The 15,895-nt window shown below is 28.4% G+C and overlaps 1 protein-coding gene across 2 annotated transcripts in view; it reads left to right on the plus strand.

Moving 5' to 3' along the window:
• Positions 1-14,518, plus strand: part of LOC148308766 (uncharacterized) — a 77,687-nt gene extending 63,169 nt beyond the window's left edge. Inside the window, exons 8-12 of one of the 2 annotated variants that reach the window (XM_088261172.1) lie at positions 3,985-4,185; positions 9,256-9,431; positions 10,790-10,931; positions 12,998-13,103; positions 13,677-14,008. In XM_088261172.1, coding sequence (XP_088117298.1) covers positions 3,985-4,185; positions 9,256-9,431; positions 10,790-10,931; positions 12,998-13,103; positions 13,677-13,878 — 827 coding nt within the window. In that variant the 3' untranslated portion in view covers positions 13,879-14,008. Of the gene's footprint in view, positions 1-3,984; positions 4,186-9,255; positions 9,432-10,789; positions 10,932-12,997; positions 13,104-13,676 lie in introns of both variants that reach the window. The other variant, XM_088261173.1, reaches the window with a different exon arrangement.
• Positions 14,519-15,895: the final 1,377 nt, after the last annotated feature.

The following is a 15,895-nucleotide window of genomic DNA, read 5'->3' on the forward strand; positions in this document are numbered from 1 at the left end:
ATGGAAGCATCGTAGTGGCTTACAAGCCGATATTCCTACATTATTGCCTCATTACATTTTGAATTTTACGGCAAATCAATGTTGATATTGCTTGTTAAAATTTAATATATACCACTTTTTTTAGAATCTATTTTGCAAATACCAAGACTTCCACATTCTTCTTTGTTTTTTTTTTTGGTTTTAAAAAGAGAAATGTTTGTGTTTTTATTATTTACATATATACTTCAATTTCATACTATTTCTGTGAGCCTAAGCGGCTCATTATTATAAATAGGCAGGGTTTTTTTAAACAAAAAAGTCCTGGAACTCGCTTCAATCATTATTTAAAAATATATCAAATATCATTTGAATGTTCATTACAATACTTTATTTCATCACTTAGAAGAATTATATTTTAATGTAATTACGTCAGAAATTGGTTTTGATTTTTGTTTTTTTTTTCTTATTATTATTTATCCGTGAAAAAAAGGTGCCGGGACACCGTTCCACCGCGTTACATGAAAAAAATTCCCTGGAAATATTTGGGTATCAAATTGTGGTAGAGTGAGTTCGAACTGAGAAACTCTGACTCAAGAGTCCGCGACACTAACCACGGGACTACAACCCGACACAATGTTGTATATGTTGAAATATGTTAATTAATATACGATAACCCCAAGTGGGTATCCTAGACAGGCGCCGTGCTGTAGTTGGGTAGACGCTCGACTGCGAAACTGGCGTCGCGGGTTCAATTCCCACCAAGTACGAAATAAATTCACGAAATATTTATTTTCAATTGGTCTGGCTGTTTGTGATATATTTTCCACATTAACCTTCCCTATCTTTACTATCTTACCTGAACACAAGACTCTAAAAGTAGGAGCTTTGCGGGTTATTCCTTTAAAAAAATAAAAACTGTTAACACATAAATGGGCACACTCAACATATATATGTATGTACATACATACATACATACATAATACAAATATACATGTAAATATATTTTTTTAAATGTACAAAAAATACATTTGTGATCGTTTAAATTATAAAGCAGCATTTACACAGAAAAGTAGTCAATGTAACATTAAAAGCCTCTCAAAGATTTATCTCACACTTTAAAAGGTTCCACTGACGATGGAAATGGAAATCAAATAAACACCCTGTCAGAAACACTCACACTGTTCGTCTTTTAGTTGAGCATTTCCGTTTTAAAGAATTGATGGCAGCAAAAAGAACGACAAATCTTTTATCCCCTATTTCGTTGTCATACTATTGACTGGAAATTAATTTGTATTTTTTATTATTTCGAAACGTGTAGAAATGAGCAAGGTGGCATGAATCACTTATATATTTACGAAATTTGTGATTTGCTTGTCTTGGCATGATTCATGATTTGTGTTGACCTTTTGTCTTTTTGGCATTTAAATATCCATCAAAATAAACATACCTGCGTTCATAAACGTAATATGTGTACAACCATAATACTACGAACATCAAACTCAAAAATGTCACCGCATTTTAAAGGGTATTTTATTTTATTTTTAAAGGCATGAAAATAATCTTCTTTGTAGGTTGAAATCTTTGTGATAGTTAGTTTGCTTCTTTTATGGTCAGTCTCCACCCGTCTCTTAAACTCGGCGTATCCGCTACAGCGTATGTCGGAGATAATTTGGTCCATATATGTAGGTTAAGCAAAGTCGTCATCCCTAGTTTGTGCCTTCGCACATGCCTTCTGCAATCGTATGAACAAAATATCAAATTTAAATCAACCATTTTTTGGTTATTTTTTAAATTATTGAAATTATTTTTCTTTCATATTTTTGTTTTTATCAATTTTGATGTAAATTTTAAGTATTATTAATTTTCTACTCTTACCATTGCGCTTACCTTAAAATTTCAAGTATACTTATTTCATATCTGATAAAAAAACCTAACTTGACATTTGAAGTAGCTCGTTATTTTGGTAATAAAAATACTGTCTGTATAAAGCAGAGATTTTTAAACTTTATAGCCCATTGCCCCTAGATATGATATTTTTCAGTCGTTCATGTCGATAGTCGTTTTTTTTACAACTTAATAATGGAAAATGCATATTTTTTAAAACGCTTTTTAGAGTTTGTTATAAATCATTAAACGTTATTTTTTTTATATTGATTATTATGTTAAATTTAATACACACATTTTTTCAGGTGTTGATTTTATGGTATTTGGGGTATTTTTTTTACTGACTGTAGTATATTTTTAAATTTTGAAAGTATGGAATTTTTATTTATATTACAAATGTATAAAAAAATATTTTTTCACCATGTATATCTCACTAAAAAATACAGGTTGAATTTTGGTGTATCATAATTAAATGATTTAAAAACTAACTTTGTTATAAAATAACTACAAACCTTATTATAAATTGATAAAAACATGGACTTGTTTCGAAGAAAACAGCATCTTCATCAATACTTTATAATTGTTTAGACTTATTAATTATTAACGTAGTATTATCTTCATTTTAATTCATTTAATATTACCAAGTCTTAAGTAAAAAGTAAGTTTTTAAGTTATAAAATGGAAAACTACAAAATTAGTTCTTAAAATATTCATTATATTTTGTGTATTTATTATTATTTTGTACTTCAAAATGCTAATCTTCTAAAAGTTTAAACTTTTAAATTTTGAAAAAGATTTTTTTCATAATAAAATAAACATAAGTTTGTTCTTATAACGGCATTGATTTTTTTTTAATCTACAAAATTGATTAACATTTTATGTTTAAGCTACCCTTACTTAAAAGGAATTTTTTATACTAATTTTCATAACTTTTCATAATTCCCTTTTTTTCATAACACGTGTTTATATACTTTGATGTTTATTATTTTTTTTCACAAAAATGTTAGTAATTTTAGTGTATAAGTAACTACTTACTGAGATTTTTGTCAACCGGTTTCGAGACGTACCCGTCTCTTTGCCAGGACAATCACTACAACAGCATACAAACAATACTACACATCACTACCATAGCAATATTTATTCACTTATAACTACATAAAATGTTATCACATGCGATTTTGGTCGACCCGAGGACTAACACGCACTAAGGATTGCACTAAAATCGCATGTGATCAATATTTTATGTAGTTATTAGAGTGTGAATAGTAATATGGAAGTGACGGTATTATATGCATGCTGCTGTAGTTATTGTCTTAAAGAAAAGACGGGTACATCTCGAAACCGGTAGGCAAAAAATCTCGGTTAGTGGTTATATGGTATATAAATATTACTAACATTTTTGTTTTAAAAAACATAAAAGTAAAAATGACTAATCACAAAGTAAGTGCTTTAAATATTAAGAATACTAACATATCACTCACTCCTTTCAACAACGTCAAATCTCAAAAAACTTGATTTTTCAGGAAAGGAAGTTTTAAAAGTGTACAAATTCAATACAATGTAAAAAAAAATAAATATCAAACCACTTATTGAACTTTTTACTGTGCAACAAATCGTTTTAGGTAAAACCTGAATGTTTTTTCTCCGTTTGAAAAATATTTCGTATATTTAAACAAATACTTAAAAAAAAACATTTTCTTCAAAATGCAATAACAATACTTTCTGCCCTGTAGCAGATAAATATTAAGTTAAAAATATGGTGCTTTTGCTGGTATATAGTACATTTTCAAGGCATTCCGGAAACATGCACAACTGAAAATTGACGATTTTTGATATATGACGTTGTTCAAAGGAGTGAGCGATATGAGTTTATTTTTATGACAGCATTGAATGTGTTGTATCTACAAAATTGATTGACATCAAATGTTTGAACTATCCTATTTATTTATTTATTTATTACCCTACACATTAACATATATTATTACTACCCTTCATATTTAAACTTTTATTAAGGCTAATAACTACCTTCTACTTTTCTTTATTATGTTATATCTGCATGTGTGTCCCTTGTTTGCTGCCTGATATGTAGAAGTATCCTCACATCTACACTGAATGTTACAGACTCGGAAAAAAGCGGTTTGCACGACGCTAAGAGTGATATAAAGGAAATCTATATAAGGAGGGATATAGAAAATATCTGTGATACAACCGAATCCCAAGAAATTCAAAATGCTACCCTTAAAAAGAGGATATTTACCCTACAGAATCTAATAAAAAAGAGAAAATCTAAAGAAGAGATTACGTCAAAGGGGATTTATAAAGGTGCGAATGTATATAAATAATGAAAATTTTGATTAACATTTATTAAACAATGTATAATATTATACTAACCTTCTTTGCATGCTTTTTGTATTTTTATATATTTTTTAGTAGTCACATTTAGTAGAAAGTGTAGAATAAAGCTTTGCATGATTTTGTAACCTTTTCCGTACTAATCATCCAAAAATTACACGTGATTTGTATGGAAATCGTAGTACGCGGCTCGCAGCAAGTACCAACTTTCCGCCAGCTTAGCATAATGCCATGTCTTTTGTAACGCTCCGTCAATCGCCGACTAACGGCGGCCATCTGGTAAGCGAGAGGCTGGAAATCAGATCAAACGGAAGCCGACTAGTCTAGTTGTCTCGCTTTCTCATTATAGAAATACAATTATTATAGATATAGAAATACTTATTCTTCTTCAGCCTTTTGACCTCCACTGGCGGATATAAGAGTAGGCCTTTTCCGTATCCTTCCATTTCTTTCGATTAGAAATATACAATACAAAATTCGCATAAAAATATTCTGATTATTTAATATTTACACTGTCATTGATTAGTGATTCAATTGGTAAAACTGATATTAATGGTTTGTGGTAGTTAAAATGTGAGATTTACATTTACCTTCATATGTCCGTTATTCGATATTTACGAGATGACGAGAAAAAAATTAATCTTTCAAGTTCCATATTTCTTTGCTGGGTTTTTAGAGAACCATATTATTTTATCGCTTTGTATCATTGTGTACTCGCATACGTCGCTCTCTTTCACTCCATTCCCGTGGCGTCGAAATGTATAGCTCTCTTTCTACGTTATATCTTTTCTCTCTCTCATGTAACGTGTCTAGTAAACGTGACGCGTTCTTGAAATCTCACTTTCCATTCTTGTCCAATAATCGATTATCGAATTGCAGTCTAGAAAATATATATTAGAGATAGATAGAGTAAGGAATGAAAATGAGCCCTGTAAATTCATACTAAAGTATGTTTAATGGGAAAAAAGGAAAATATTGATCGAAAATTAGATTCTTTTAAGGCGTGGGTATATTTTTCTAATGGTCGTAATAAAAGGTCAATTGGAGTAGAAACTAAGTTTGTGAAAATGTCGGAGTAGGCATTTCTAATTAGATTGACCTTTTTCCCCAAGTTGTTTTCCCGAGGGAACAACACTAAACCACGTGCGCGCGGTGGTATATTTGGTGTGTTTTATGTATGACATGACATATGCAAAGGTACGTGTCACTGATTTGTAATATGTTTATATAATAGGATTGAATCATACCTCTGATGACTCTGTGACTTCTATATAGACTCCTAAAAAGTGTCCACCCTTAAAAAATATGGAAAATTGTGTTTGTGAAGGGAATGTGCTTTTAGTTTGTTTATTTATTGATTTAGCATTAATGTTATGGAATAACGTGATGATATAAAATAATTCATTGCTTATTATGCAAAAAAAAATAAAAAAGTATAATATCTTTAATAAAGTATAGTGAATAAATATTGATGTAAATCCCTCCCTAAGCACAAGATCTTAGTCTCTTTATTGGACTATGCAATATACTAGTGCTATAAGACATTTGAGATGTTAGGATATAACAGAATTTTTAAATAAAAATGTAATAACTTTTGTAGCAATGTAAAAACAATAAAAAAAGCCTTTTTGATTTAAATTAATATTTTGACAATTAAATATTTACTATTATTTCTTTTTCTCAAATATCTTTAGCAACAAAATGTGTTTTGCTAGAATTTTACGAATCGAATGAAGACATTGTCTGTGAAAAGTTAGTTTTTAATTTTTTTTGTGATATTGTATTTTATATTTTAACAAAACATCTAATCAAACTTAGTGAATACACTATTTGCTTAAATCACGTGTTTTGAAGCATTTTATTTTTAAACGCCGAAATACATCGAAACACATATCACAATAAAAAGTGGTATTTTTACTGTATAAAATTTAAATGAAAAATGAAAACATATTACCACAAAGAGACTGCCGAATCAATTGATAAAAGCTTTTGAACAGTCTGATAATATCGATGGCGACAAAACCCGGTCGCAACTTAAGTAAAAGAAATGGAAAACTGAGTATTTAGTCGTTAGTTTATTATTATTATAGTATTTTACTCCGTCCACAAAATTAAAACCATTTGTTTTTAAAATTTCATTTCAATAATTATTTATGACTCTGCAATAGAGTAACATATGTGTTTTTGAATATATATATATATATATATATATATATATATATATATATATATATATATATATATATATATATATATATATATATATATATATATATATATATATATATATATATATATATATATATATATATATATATATATATATATATATATATATATATATATATATATATATATATATATATATATATATATATATATATATATATATATATATATATATATATATATATATATATATATATATATATATATATATATATATATATATATATATATATATATATATATATATATATATATATATATATATATATATATATATATATATATATATATATATATATATATATATATATATATATATATATATATATATATATATATATATATATATATATATATATATATATATATATATATATATATATATATATATATATATATATATATATATATATATATATATATATATATATATATATATAACGCAACTTAAGTAAAAGAAATGCAAAACTGAGTATTTAGTCGTTAGTTTATTATTATTATAGTATTTTACTCCGTCCACAAAATTAAAACCATTTGTTTTTAAAATTTCATTTCAATAATTATTTATGACTCTGCAATAGAGTAACATATGTGTTTTTGAATATATATATATATATATATATATATATATATATATATATATATATATATATATATATATATATATATATATATATATGTATATATATATATACAATATATATATATATATATATATATATATATATATATATATATATATATATATATATATATATATATATATATATATATATATATATATATATATATATATATATATATATATATATATATATATATATATATATATATATATATATATATATATATATATATATATATATATATATATATATATATATATATATATATATATATATATATATATATATATATTATAATCTTATATTTAGGCAGTTTTGGCTCATGTGGTAATATCACATGCCTAACTACAATATATTTTGTCTACAATCTTATTTCTTCTCAAAAAATATCCAAGCTGTTTTTAAACTGCTCGACCGTAGTTGAGTTGACAACTAAGTTTGTCAAGTTATTCCAGCCTAGAACTTGACCGTTGGGTATTAAGTTTTTACTTGGGTTGTGATGGAACTGGAAAAGAGAGAACTTTTACTGATAATATCACAAATTCGTGTTTGATTTCACATTGTTAATTCTTTGAATTTGGTGAAAATGTACATTAAATTTATTACAATGTTTTGTGCGACAAACTGGAATAGCGTTCTGATTCTTGAGATACTGACAAACATATCATATATCACAGATTCTCCGTTATATTAGATTACCGTAAAATCACTGACATTACACTGAAAAAGGCACCTGAATCTACGAGGATACTAAAGCTACTCCGGTTCGATTATTTTGGATTCGGTTGATAACAATTTCCTCTTTGCGATTTTTTTATTTTTATGTTTTCAATAAATTAATCACACAATGATTTTTACTTTCGCACGTCTTTGTAGTGTAATGGTAAACGCGTTTAATTACCATGCCGTAGGTTTTTGGCTCGATTTCTAAAAGGGCTAAAACAAAAATCGGTAATTTTTTTAACATAATAGGTGGAAAACAAGTATTTATTTGGATATTCTCAAAATGTAGCGAATGAAATAACTAACCAAAGTATAAGCTGCTAATAAAATGGAAATCAGGTTTTCTAGGCGTTACCCAAAACAGTGGTGTGCACAGAGTTTTAATTAGGGAAAGCAGTAGGAAAAACAGCGTTTTATTATTTAAAAAAAAATATATATCTGTCATAACTCTAATAATGCGTGTTTGTCGTGGAGAAATAACTGAGAAAACTCGTAGTTCAAAAGTAAAATATTTATTATTTTTCAATTAAATTCAATTTATTTATTCATTATAATAAACAAATATATTCTAAACTAAAATTTGAAGCATATACATGAACAAAAATTCGAAATTATGCAAGAACACTCTTATAGTCAAACTTTCTCATTAAACTCAAACGCACATTTCTTTCGCTATCACAGTTTTCCATATTTTCCCAATAAACTATGTAGGATAGGCACTGCATATGTGCCTATATGAAATGCACGTCGCTGCTCAAAAATATCACTAAAAATTACTTACAGTAAGTAAACGATGAATGAAAAAGGGAGTGTTATATTACCATACCACAATGCTAACAATGCTTTTAAAGCTAGGGACTGACCGGAGCATTTCGTCGTAAAGTAACATTCGCGGCGAGCATCCGACTTCTGGTGGAGCGCTTGGAACGCTGTACTAACTACGCGAACGCTCGCATTGTTACGTGTTACGTTACGACGAAATGACTCCGGTCAGTCCCCACCATTATATCGACGGCCCCTACGTAAGTACTCTATCTGCAAATCTGTTATTTTACAGGAGAGAGCTTAGAAGATTTTTTCAACGTTTTCTTTTTTATTAAGTAACGGTTTTATCTGAAATTCTATACTAGTGTTCATTCATTCAAAAACACGATAAAATAATGTGTTAAATCGTTTTAAAACTTTATGCTTTGTCAAGATTAGGTAGTTAGCGTTTTAGGAGTTCAGTTCATTTCGAAAATTCGATGTAGATAGTGTCTTATACGCCTGAAAACTAGGCGTAATTTATTTTATATATTTTATTTGTTTATTTATATTTGTAGATAACGGTCAGTTGATAAACATACACCAAATATCTCAAAATTGACAAAAATGTAGTTAGGGCACTTTACGTAGGGTACGTCGATATATACACTGAGAATGTTATGAATGTAATCGAGTCTTCTCTCCCTTTCTTGTCTAGATGAGGCGGTGTTCGGATGCAGTCTGCAGCAGGTGTGCGACAAGGACAGGTCCATGGTCCCAGAGTTTGTGCGGCACTGCATCAGGGTTATAGAGTCGAGAGAAGAGCACATGAACGCGGACGGACTATACCGGGCCAGCGGCAACCTCAGTCAGGTGCAGAAGATAAGAATGGAGGTAAGAACTTAGTCTAGATCATGGGTCGACAAAGTGTGAAAATCAGGCGTTTCCCAGCATGTAAAATAATTTATCCATTTTATTTTATTTGTTCGGGAATCGTACAGCTTTACATTTAAAAAAGTATATATTAAACAATAGTTACATTAACAATAATAAACATTTTTATGTATTGTTTCGGCATTAACTTTGTGGTAAGACATGTTACAATGATTAAAGAAAACACTTCGTTTTTTACCACTTGATTTTTATTATAGACTACATGTTTCAGAAGTTAAACTTCCATCATTCAGGTCTGTATAATAACTTAAAGTTTAACTTCTGAAACATGTAGTCTATAATAAAACTCAAGTGGTAAAAAACGAAGCGTTTTCTTTAATCATTATAATAAACATTACATTACTTTAACAAAAATAGTTACATTAATACAAATAAAGCCAATTACACAATTCCACATTTATTAAAACATTCCGGTGAGTGGTTATATACTAATATTATTAACATTTTTGTTAAAAAAAAAATATGTAAAAATGACTAACCACAAAGTAAATGCTTTAAATATTAATAATATTGAAAATAATTCCGTTTAGGATCTTGCATACGTTCGAAATAAAAGGGTCCTTGAAAAATAAAAGCTTTCCCAATCCAACCATATATGGCTTAAGTGAACTCACACGTACAGCGTCATAAGAATAATGATGTATGTAAGATTTTGAGTGTCTGCGTTATCTCCGCTTACGAGTTATTTTTAACATTTTGGATATATCAACATAGATGAAGAAGAATATGTATATCTGGGCATTAACAGGGCTTACAACCGTCATAGGCTTGTTGAAGAGATCACTTTGGGTACGTGTAAATTGAGAAATGTGGTTGTCAAACATTTGACTATTATTGTACATCATCTCTCTCTATGTAAACGCTTGCATGATGCGTTATTGATAAACAAATAATTTTTAAATACAATTATAAATATAATTTCTTAAAAATAATCTTACCAACAATTGTACAATATATAGCTTTAAAACATTCATTCTCTAAAAAATTGCCATGTCAATAAATTTTTCCTTTCCCAGAAAATAAATATAAGGGCACGTACCTACATCCCCCATTAGCTACTGTTGTCTCCCATCAATTATTGCTGCACATGTTAAGACTGTCACTTGGAATTGTATAGCTACATAAGAACCGTCAGTCCATTTGATCTTCACATTCGTTTGAAAATGCCATAATTAGGCGAAACAATTGTCGCAATGTTAAATATTATGTGTTTTTGTTAATAAAATACAATTTAGTAGAGTCAAAAAAATCTGTGTTTGATTTAAAATTAAAACATAAATTAATCTAAATAATTTTAGGTCGACAAGAACAACTTTGCAGTGTTAGACAAGCCGGACACAGATGTTCACGTTCTGGCGGGAGCTTTAAAGCTCTTCTTCAGGGAACTCAAGGAGCCAGTCATCCCTTGTCGACTGTTCCAGAGGGCGCTGGACGCTACTTGTGAGTACCAAGAAATTCGAGCTTTTAAGCTTTCTAAATAACTTTGTTATTTATTTTATTTATTGTTTCGGCATTAACTTTGTGGTAAGACATGTTACAATGATTAAAGAAAACACTTCGTTTTATACTACTTGAGTTTTTATTAAAGACATGTTTCAGAAGTTAAACTTCCATCATTCAGGTCTGTATGATAACTAAAATATAAAATCTAAAATTGTTCTATAAATAAGGAGAGGGGAAAGTTAGGGGTAGGGGGTTAGTCAAGAGTTTGAAAACAAAGGAAAAATGGAAAGCAAAGGTGAAGAATTTTAAAACAATATATTATTTAATAAATTATTAATAGAATTGAGGTTTTTTTGGATTTCTTAATTTTTTAAATAATTCATAATTTGGCCTTTATGTGGAACAAGGTGTAATAATTTTAATTTATGAGAGTGGAATGAGTGATTTGTATTTATTATATGATTTGCAAATTCCGAAAAATAATTACTAACAAGACCGCTTTGATGTTCTTTAATTCTAATCTTAATTTAATTAATTATAGAACAATTTTATATTTTATATTTTAGTTATTACACAGACCTGAATGATGGAAGTTTAACTTCTGAAACTTGTAGTCTTTAATGAAAACTCAAGTGGTATAAAACAAGTGTTTTCTTTAATCATTGTTATTTATTGTAAAGAATAACAAATTTGCTATTTGTAATAATGCTACTTAAGTGAAAATTGGACTCGGAAATTACCACTATTTTCAAACCTTTCTAGCACAATGTATCTTAAAATTAGACATAATACGAAGGGAAGTATTTAAAAAAGGGTTGTCGTTTTTGTATAAATATTTTATGTAATGATAATACATTCTTATGAAAACGACAAGCGATATCTACATATGTATATCTACGAGTATAAAAATGAATAACATGTGTGTGTGTTTTTTTTTTAAATTAAGATATATATTCACGGAAGTAACAATATCTCTTCGTAAACCTCGTCTTCAAAAACTTTGTTCCACATTTTTTAAAGGGTTGTGAACAAAGGGTGTCGCGTTGTGGTCCCGTGGTTCGTGTCGCGGACTCTTAAATCAGAATTTTTCGGTTCGAACCCACTCCACCACAATTTGATACCTATTTCTGATAATGAGCCGCTTAGGCTCACAGAAATAGTATGAAATTTTAATATTTGTGGAAATAATAAAAACACAAATATTTCTCTTTTTTAATAAAAAATACCTTTATTCTCAAATTACCGTTAGCGAAGTTACTGCAAGTTAAAAATAAAAATAAAAATCTTCACTTCAAACTCTTATTCGAAGACGGTGCATAGGGCACTGCATCATAGAAACACAGTGTTATATTGATCGTTGGCATAAAATAAAATACTTTTTTATAATTTGAGACTCAATAAACTTGAAGTGTTGCTTTGAAAGAACAAATATACGACTTTTAAAGTTATCAAGCCTCCCTTCAAACGGACTTGAATTTAATATTTTTACCTTTATGTATTTAAACACATGATTTATATTTGATTAAAACAAGATATTTAGTGGGCTGAACAAGGAATAATTGAAAAGATTAGGAAGAGTTCTTTACGATGGTATGGACATGTAGAGCGAATGGATAACGAGAGAATGACTAAGAAAATATACGTAGCGAATGTGAGAGGGAAAACAGAACTAGGACGACCGAAAAATACTTGGCACGATTAGATCAATCAGAACCTAAAATCTGGCGGTATCAAAAGTCTGCGTAATCCAAGGGCATGTATGATGAGATGAACGGGCGAGGAGTGTATGTCAGGACCAAAGAGTGTGGCGTTCCATCCTTTCTGCCTACCCCTGCGAGGAAACGGCGTGATGGTGGTAGTAGTAGTGGTAGATTAAGACCAAGCTATAAAACGGATAATTTTTAAAGTAAATGCTTCAGATATTGATTTTTAGTTCACTCATGTTAAAATGTCAAGTATTTTTGATAACATATGTAAAATATAAATAAAATTACGAACGTAGCTTTATATGCAAGATTCTTCATGGTCTTTTCATGTTTTAAAAGCTTATATTATGTTTTCAGCTATTACGGATTACACCAGCAAAGTGTTGGAATTCAAAGAAATTGTCAACAGTCTTCCTGATTGTAATAGACATACCCTCAAATATCTCCTGGAGCACTTACTAAGGTATTGTCAATAAATGATAATTGATTTAAATATAATTTCAATTCAATAGTATTTAAATGAGCGATAATATAATTTTTTATTTATTTATTTTTAACATATTACATGCATAAGTCACATACATAATATTTCCGATGAGTAATTCCCATTACTCATTTGGGACATGGGATTAAGGTTAACAAGACTGAAAAACAAATAAGAAGAAATAGGGCAAAATGTAAAATACTCGTATAAAGCAATAAAATGTACAGTTATCACGATTGCCATTTTAAGCAATTTGATATCTATGTATTTACATTTCAAGAATTTTAAAAGTTCTTGTTGATGTGTGTGCGTGTGTATATTTTTTGATAATATTGAAACCTTGTCATTTTTGACATCAACAAACATGAAAAAGAATATGTAAAACTGGGTATTTACAGGGCGTATGACCTGTCATAAGCTGGTTAAGTGATCACTTTATACACATGCAACATTCACCATTCTACCCACGATTGACAACCTACACACTACTCAAATTTATGTGAACAAGTATTTGGACACACTGAACATTTTGTAATTTTTTTCATTTTTCAGAGTGACAGAAAGAGAGCAAAAGAACAGGATGCACATAGCCAACCTGTCCATCGTCCTGGGACCGACCCTGCTGTGGCCGCCCCAGGATATGATGAACATCATATCCATGGGATGCTTACAGCAAAACCTCGTCATAGAGATAATGCTGACTGAGTTCAAATCATTGTTTAGTAATAAGAACGACTACGAGACGCCACTCTGACGCTTGTCTGGATTAAACCCTAAACCGGCGTTATATCGACTATCTGAGTTTAAATATAAAAAAATAAAACACTTGTTTAAAATCAGTTTTTTAGTTTATTGGTGTAAGCACGACTAGTTTTGAGAGCATCTATAACAGCATAAAACTTGTTATTTATTGTTTCAGCATTCACTTTGTGGAAATACATGATTAAATTATATATATTTCAATACATGTTTTTTTTTCACTTGAGTATTATATTACAATGATTAAAGAAAACACTTAGTTTTTTACCACTTGAGTTTTATTATAGACTACATGTTTCAGAAGTTAAACTTCCATTATTCAGGTCTGTATAATAACAGACCTGAATGATGGAAGTTTAACTTCTGAAACATGTAGTCCATAATAAAACTCAAGTGGTAAAAAACGAAGTGTTTTCTTTAATCATTGTAACATGTCTTACCACAAAGTTAATGCCGAAACAATAAATAAAATATGAGTATTATATGTTTACGACTAGTTTCAGAAGCTTCAAATGCTTCTATCTATGGGTATGAATATAAACTCTTATTTATAAGTTTATAATAGAACCTGCAGATGGAAGCATCTGTAGCTGCCAAAAATAGTCATAACAATATAATACTCGAGTAGAAAAAAACTATTGTGTTATTTATAATTAAACAAAACTCTTCAGTGGAGCAAATCTAGAATTCGTAAAAAAAATGTAGTTTCACAGGTTGATGAAAACATCTGTAGTTCTCGAAACTAGTCGTGTTTACATTAATAAACTAAAAAGTGGTCTTATACAGTTATTTTATTCTTATATTTAAATCATGTTATTCACAAAGATAATGCCAAATCAAAAAATAATATAATTGAAATTGTATCTCATGAAATTGTGTAGTAATGAATAATTCTTTCCATTGGAATCAATGTTTTACTTACCATAGTCCTGCATATTCACGGATGATCTTCCAATATTGTTTCATAGTAATTTTTCAAAATTGTGTACAGTAAAAAAAACTCGTTAAATAAAAATTAAGGGACCAAATGTCAAAAAAATATTTTAAAATTTCGAATTGAGATTTTTTTGTTATTTTATTATAAGACGATGCATGACAATATTTCCAAAGTAATAAGAAACTTGTCTGGCAGTGCACAATGGAGTCCTGGTGCCAACCCTTATGTATGGAAGTGAAGCAAAAAAAAAGAACTTGACTTGATCAAGTTTTTCAAACACTTGAAAGTGGTCCATGAATGTGAAAAAGGTGAAGAGTGTTTGCAAAGAAATATTGGTGTGGCGTTCTGTTCTCTCTGCCAACTTGATGATGAGTTAGTAAGTTAAGTGTTTTATTGCAATGTAAATTAACTTAAAAGGAATTACATATTTTGTTAATAGACGTAATGGTTTCAAGAAATTCATATTTTTTTTTAAAGTAAGTGAATATTCAATTCTCTAAACTGAGTTTTTTTTTTGATATTATAGTAAATTCTATGAGATATATATTTATATATATATATATATATATATATATATATATATACAATATATATATATATATATATATATATATATATATATATATATATATATATATATATATATATATATATATATATATATATATATTTATATATAATGTTTATTAGATTTTAATTATTAAACAAAATATTTTAAATATAATAATATTTACCTTTTCATACCAATTCATTATAGTCGTTTTTCTTTTCATTTATTAAATTGATTTTTTCTGACTTTTTTTTGTAATGTTCATGAATAATTTATCACCTATATTTTAACTTTGAAAAATTATTAATCTTAAGACGGTTTTTAAGTAACCGACCACCTTATTTGACGATTACTAATTTCAGGTCTTACTGCGCTTTAGGCTCTGTATTTCAGAAATGTGCAATATTTTAAGGTTTTTCTTTTTTTAATAATTTAATTTGCCGCATATTATTTTGCGGAGAACAACTGATGCTGTGATGATTATTTAATTTAATATTTCATTCCTTACAGAGGAATTTTATTTTC

Source organism: Brachycentrus maculatus, unplaced genomic scaffold (assembly GCF_059751285.1).
Source record: "Brachycentrus maculatus isolate JH-2025_06_01 unplaced genomic scaffold, ASM5975128v1 h1tg000149l, whole genome shotgun sequence".
Taxonomy (NCBI): domain Eukaryota; kingdom Metazoa; phylum Arthropoda; class Insecta; order Trichoptera; family Brachycentridae; genus Brachycentrus; species Brachycentrus maculatus.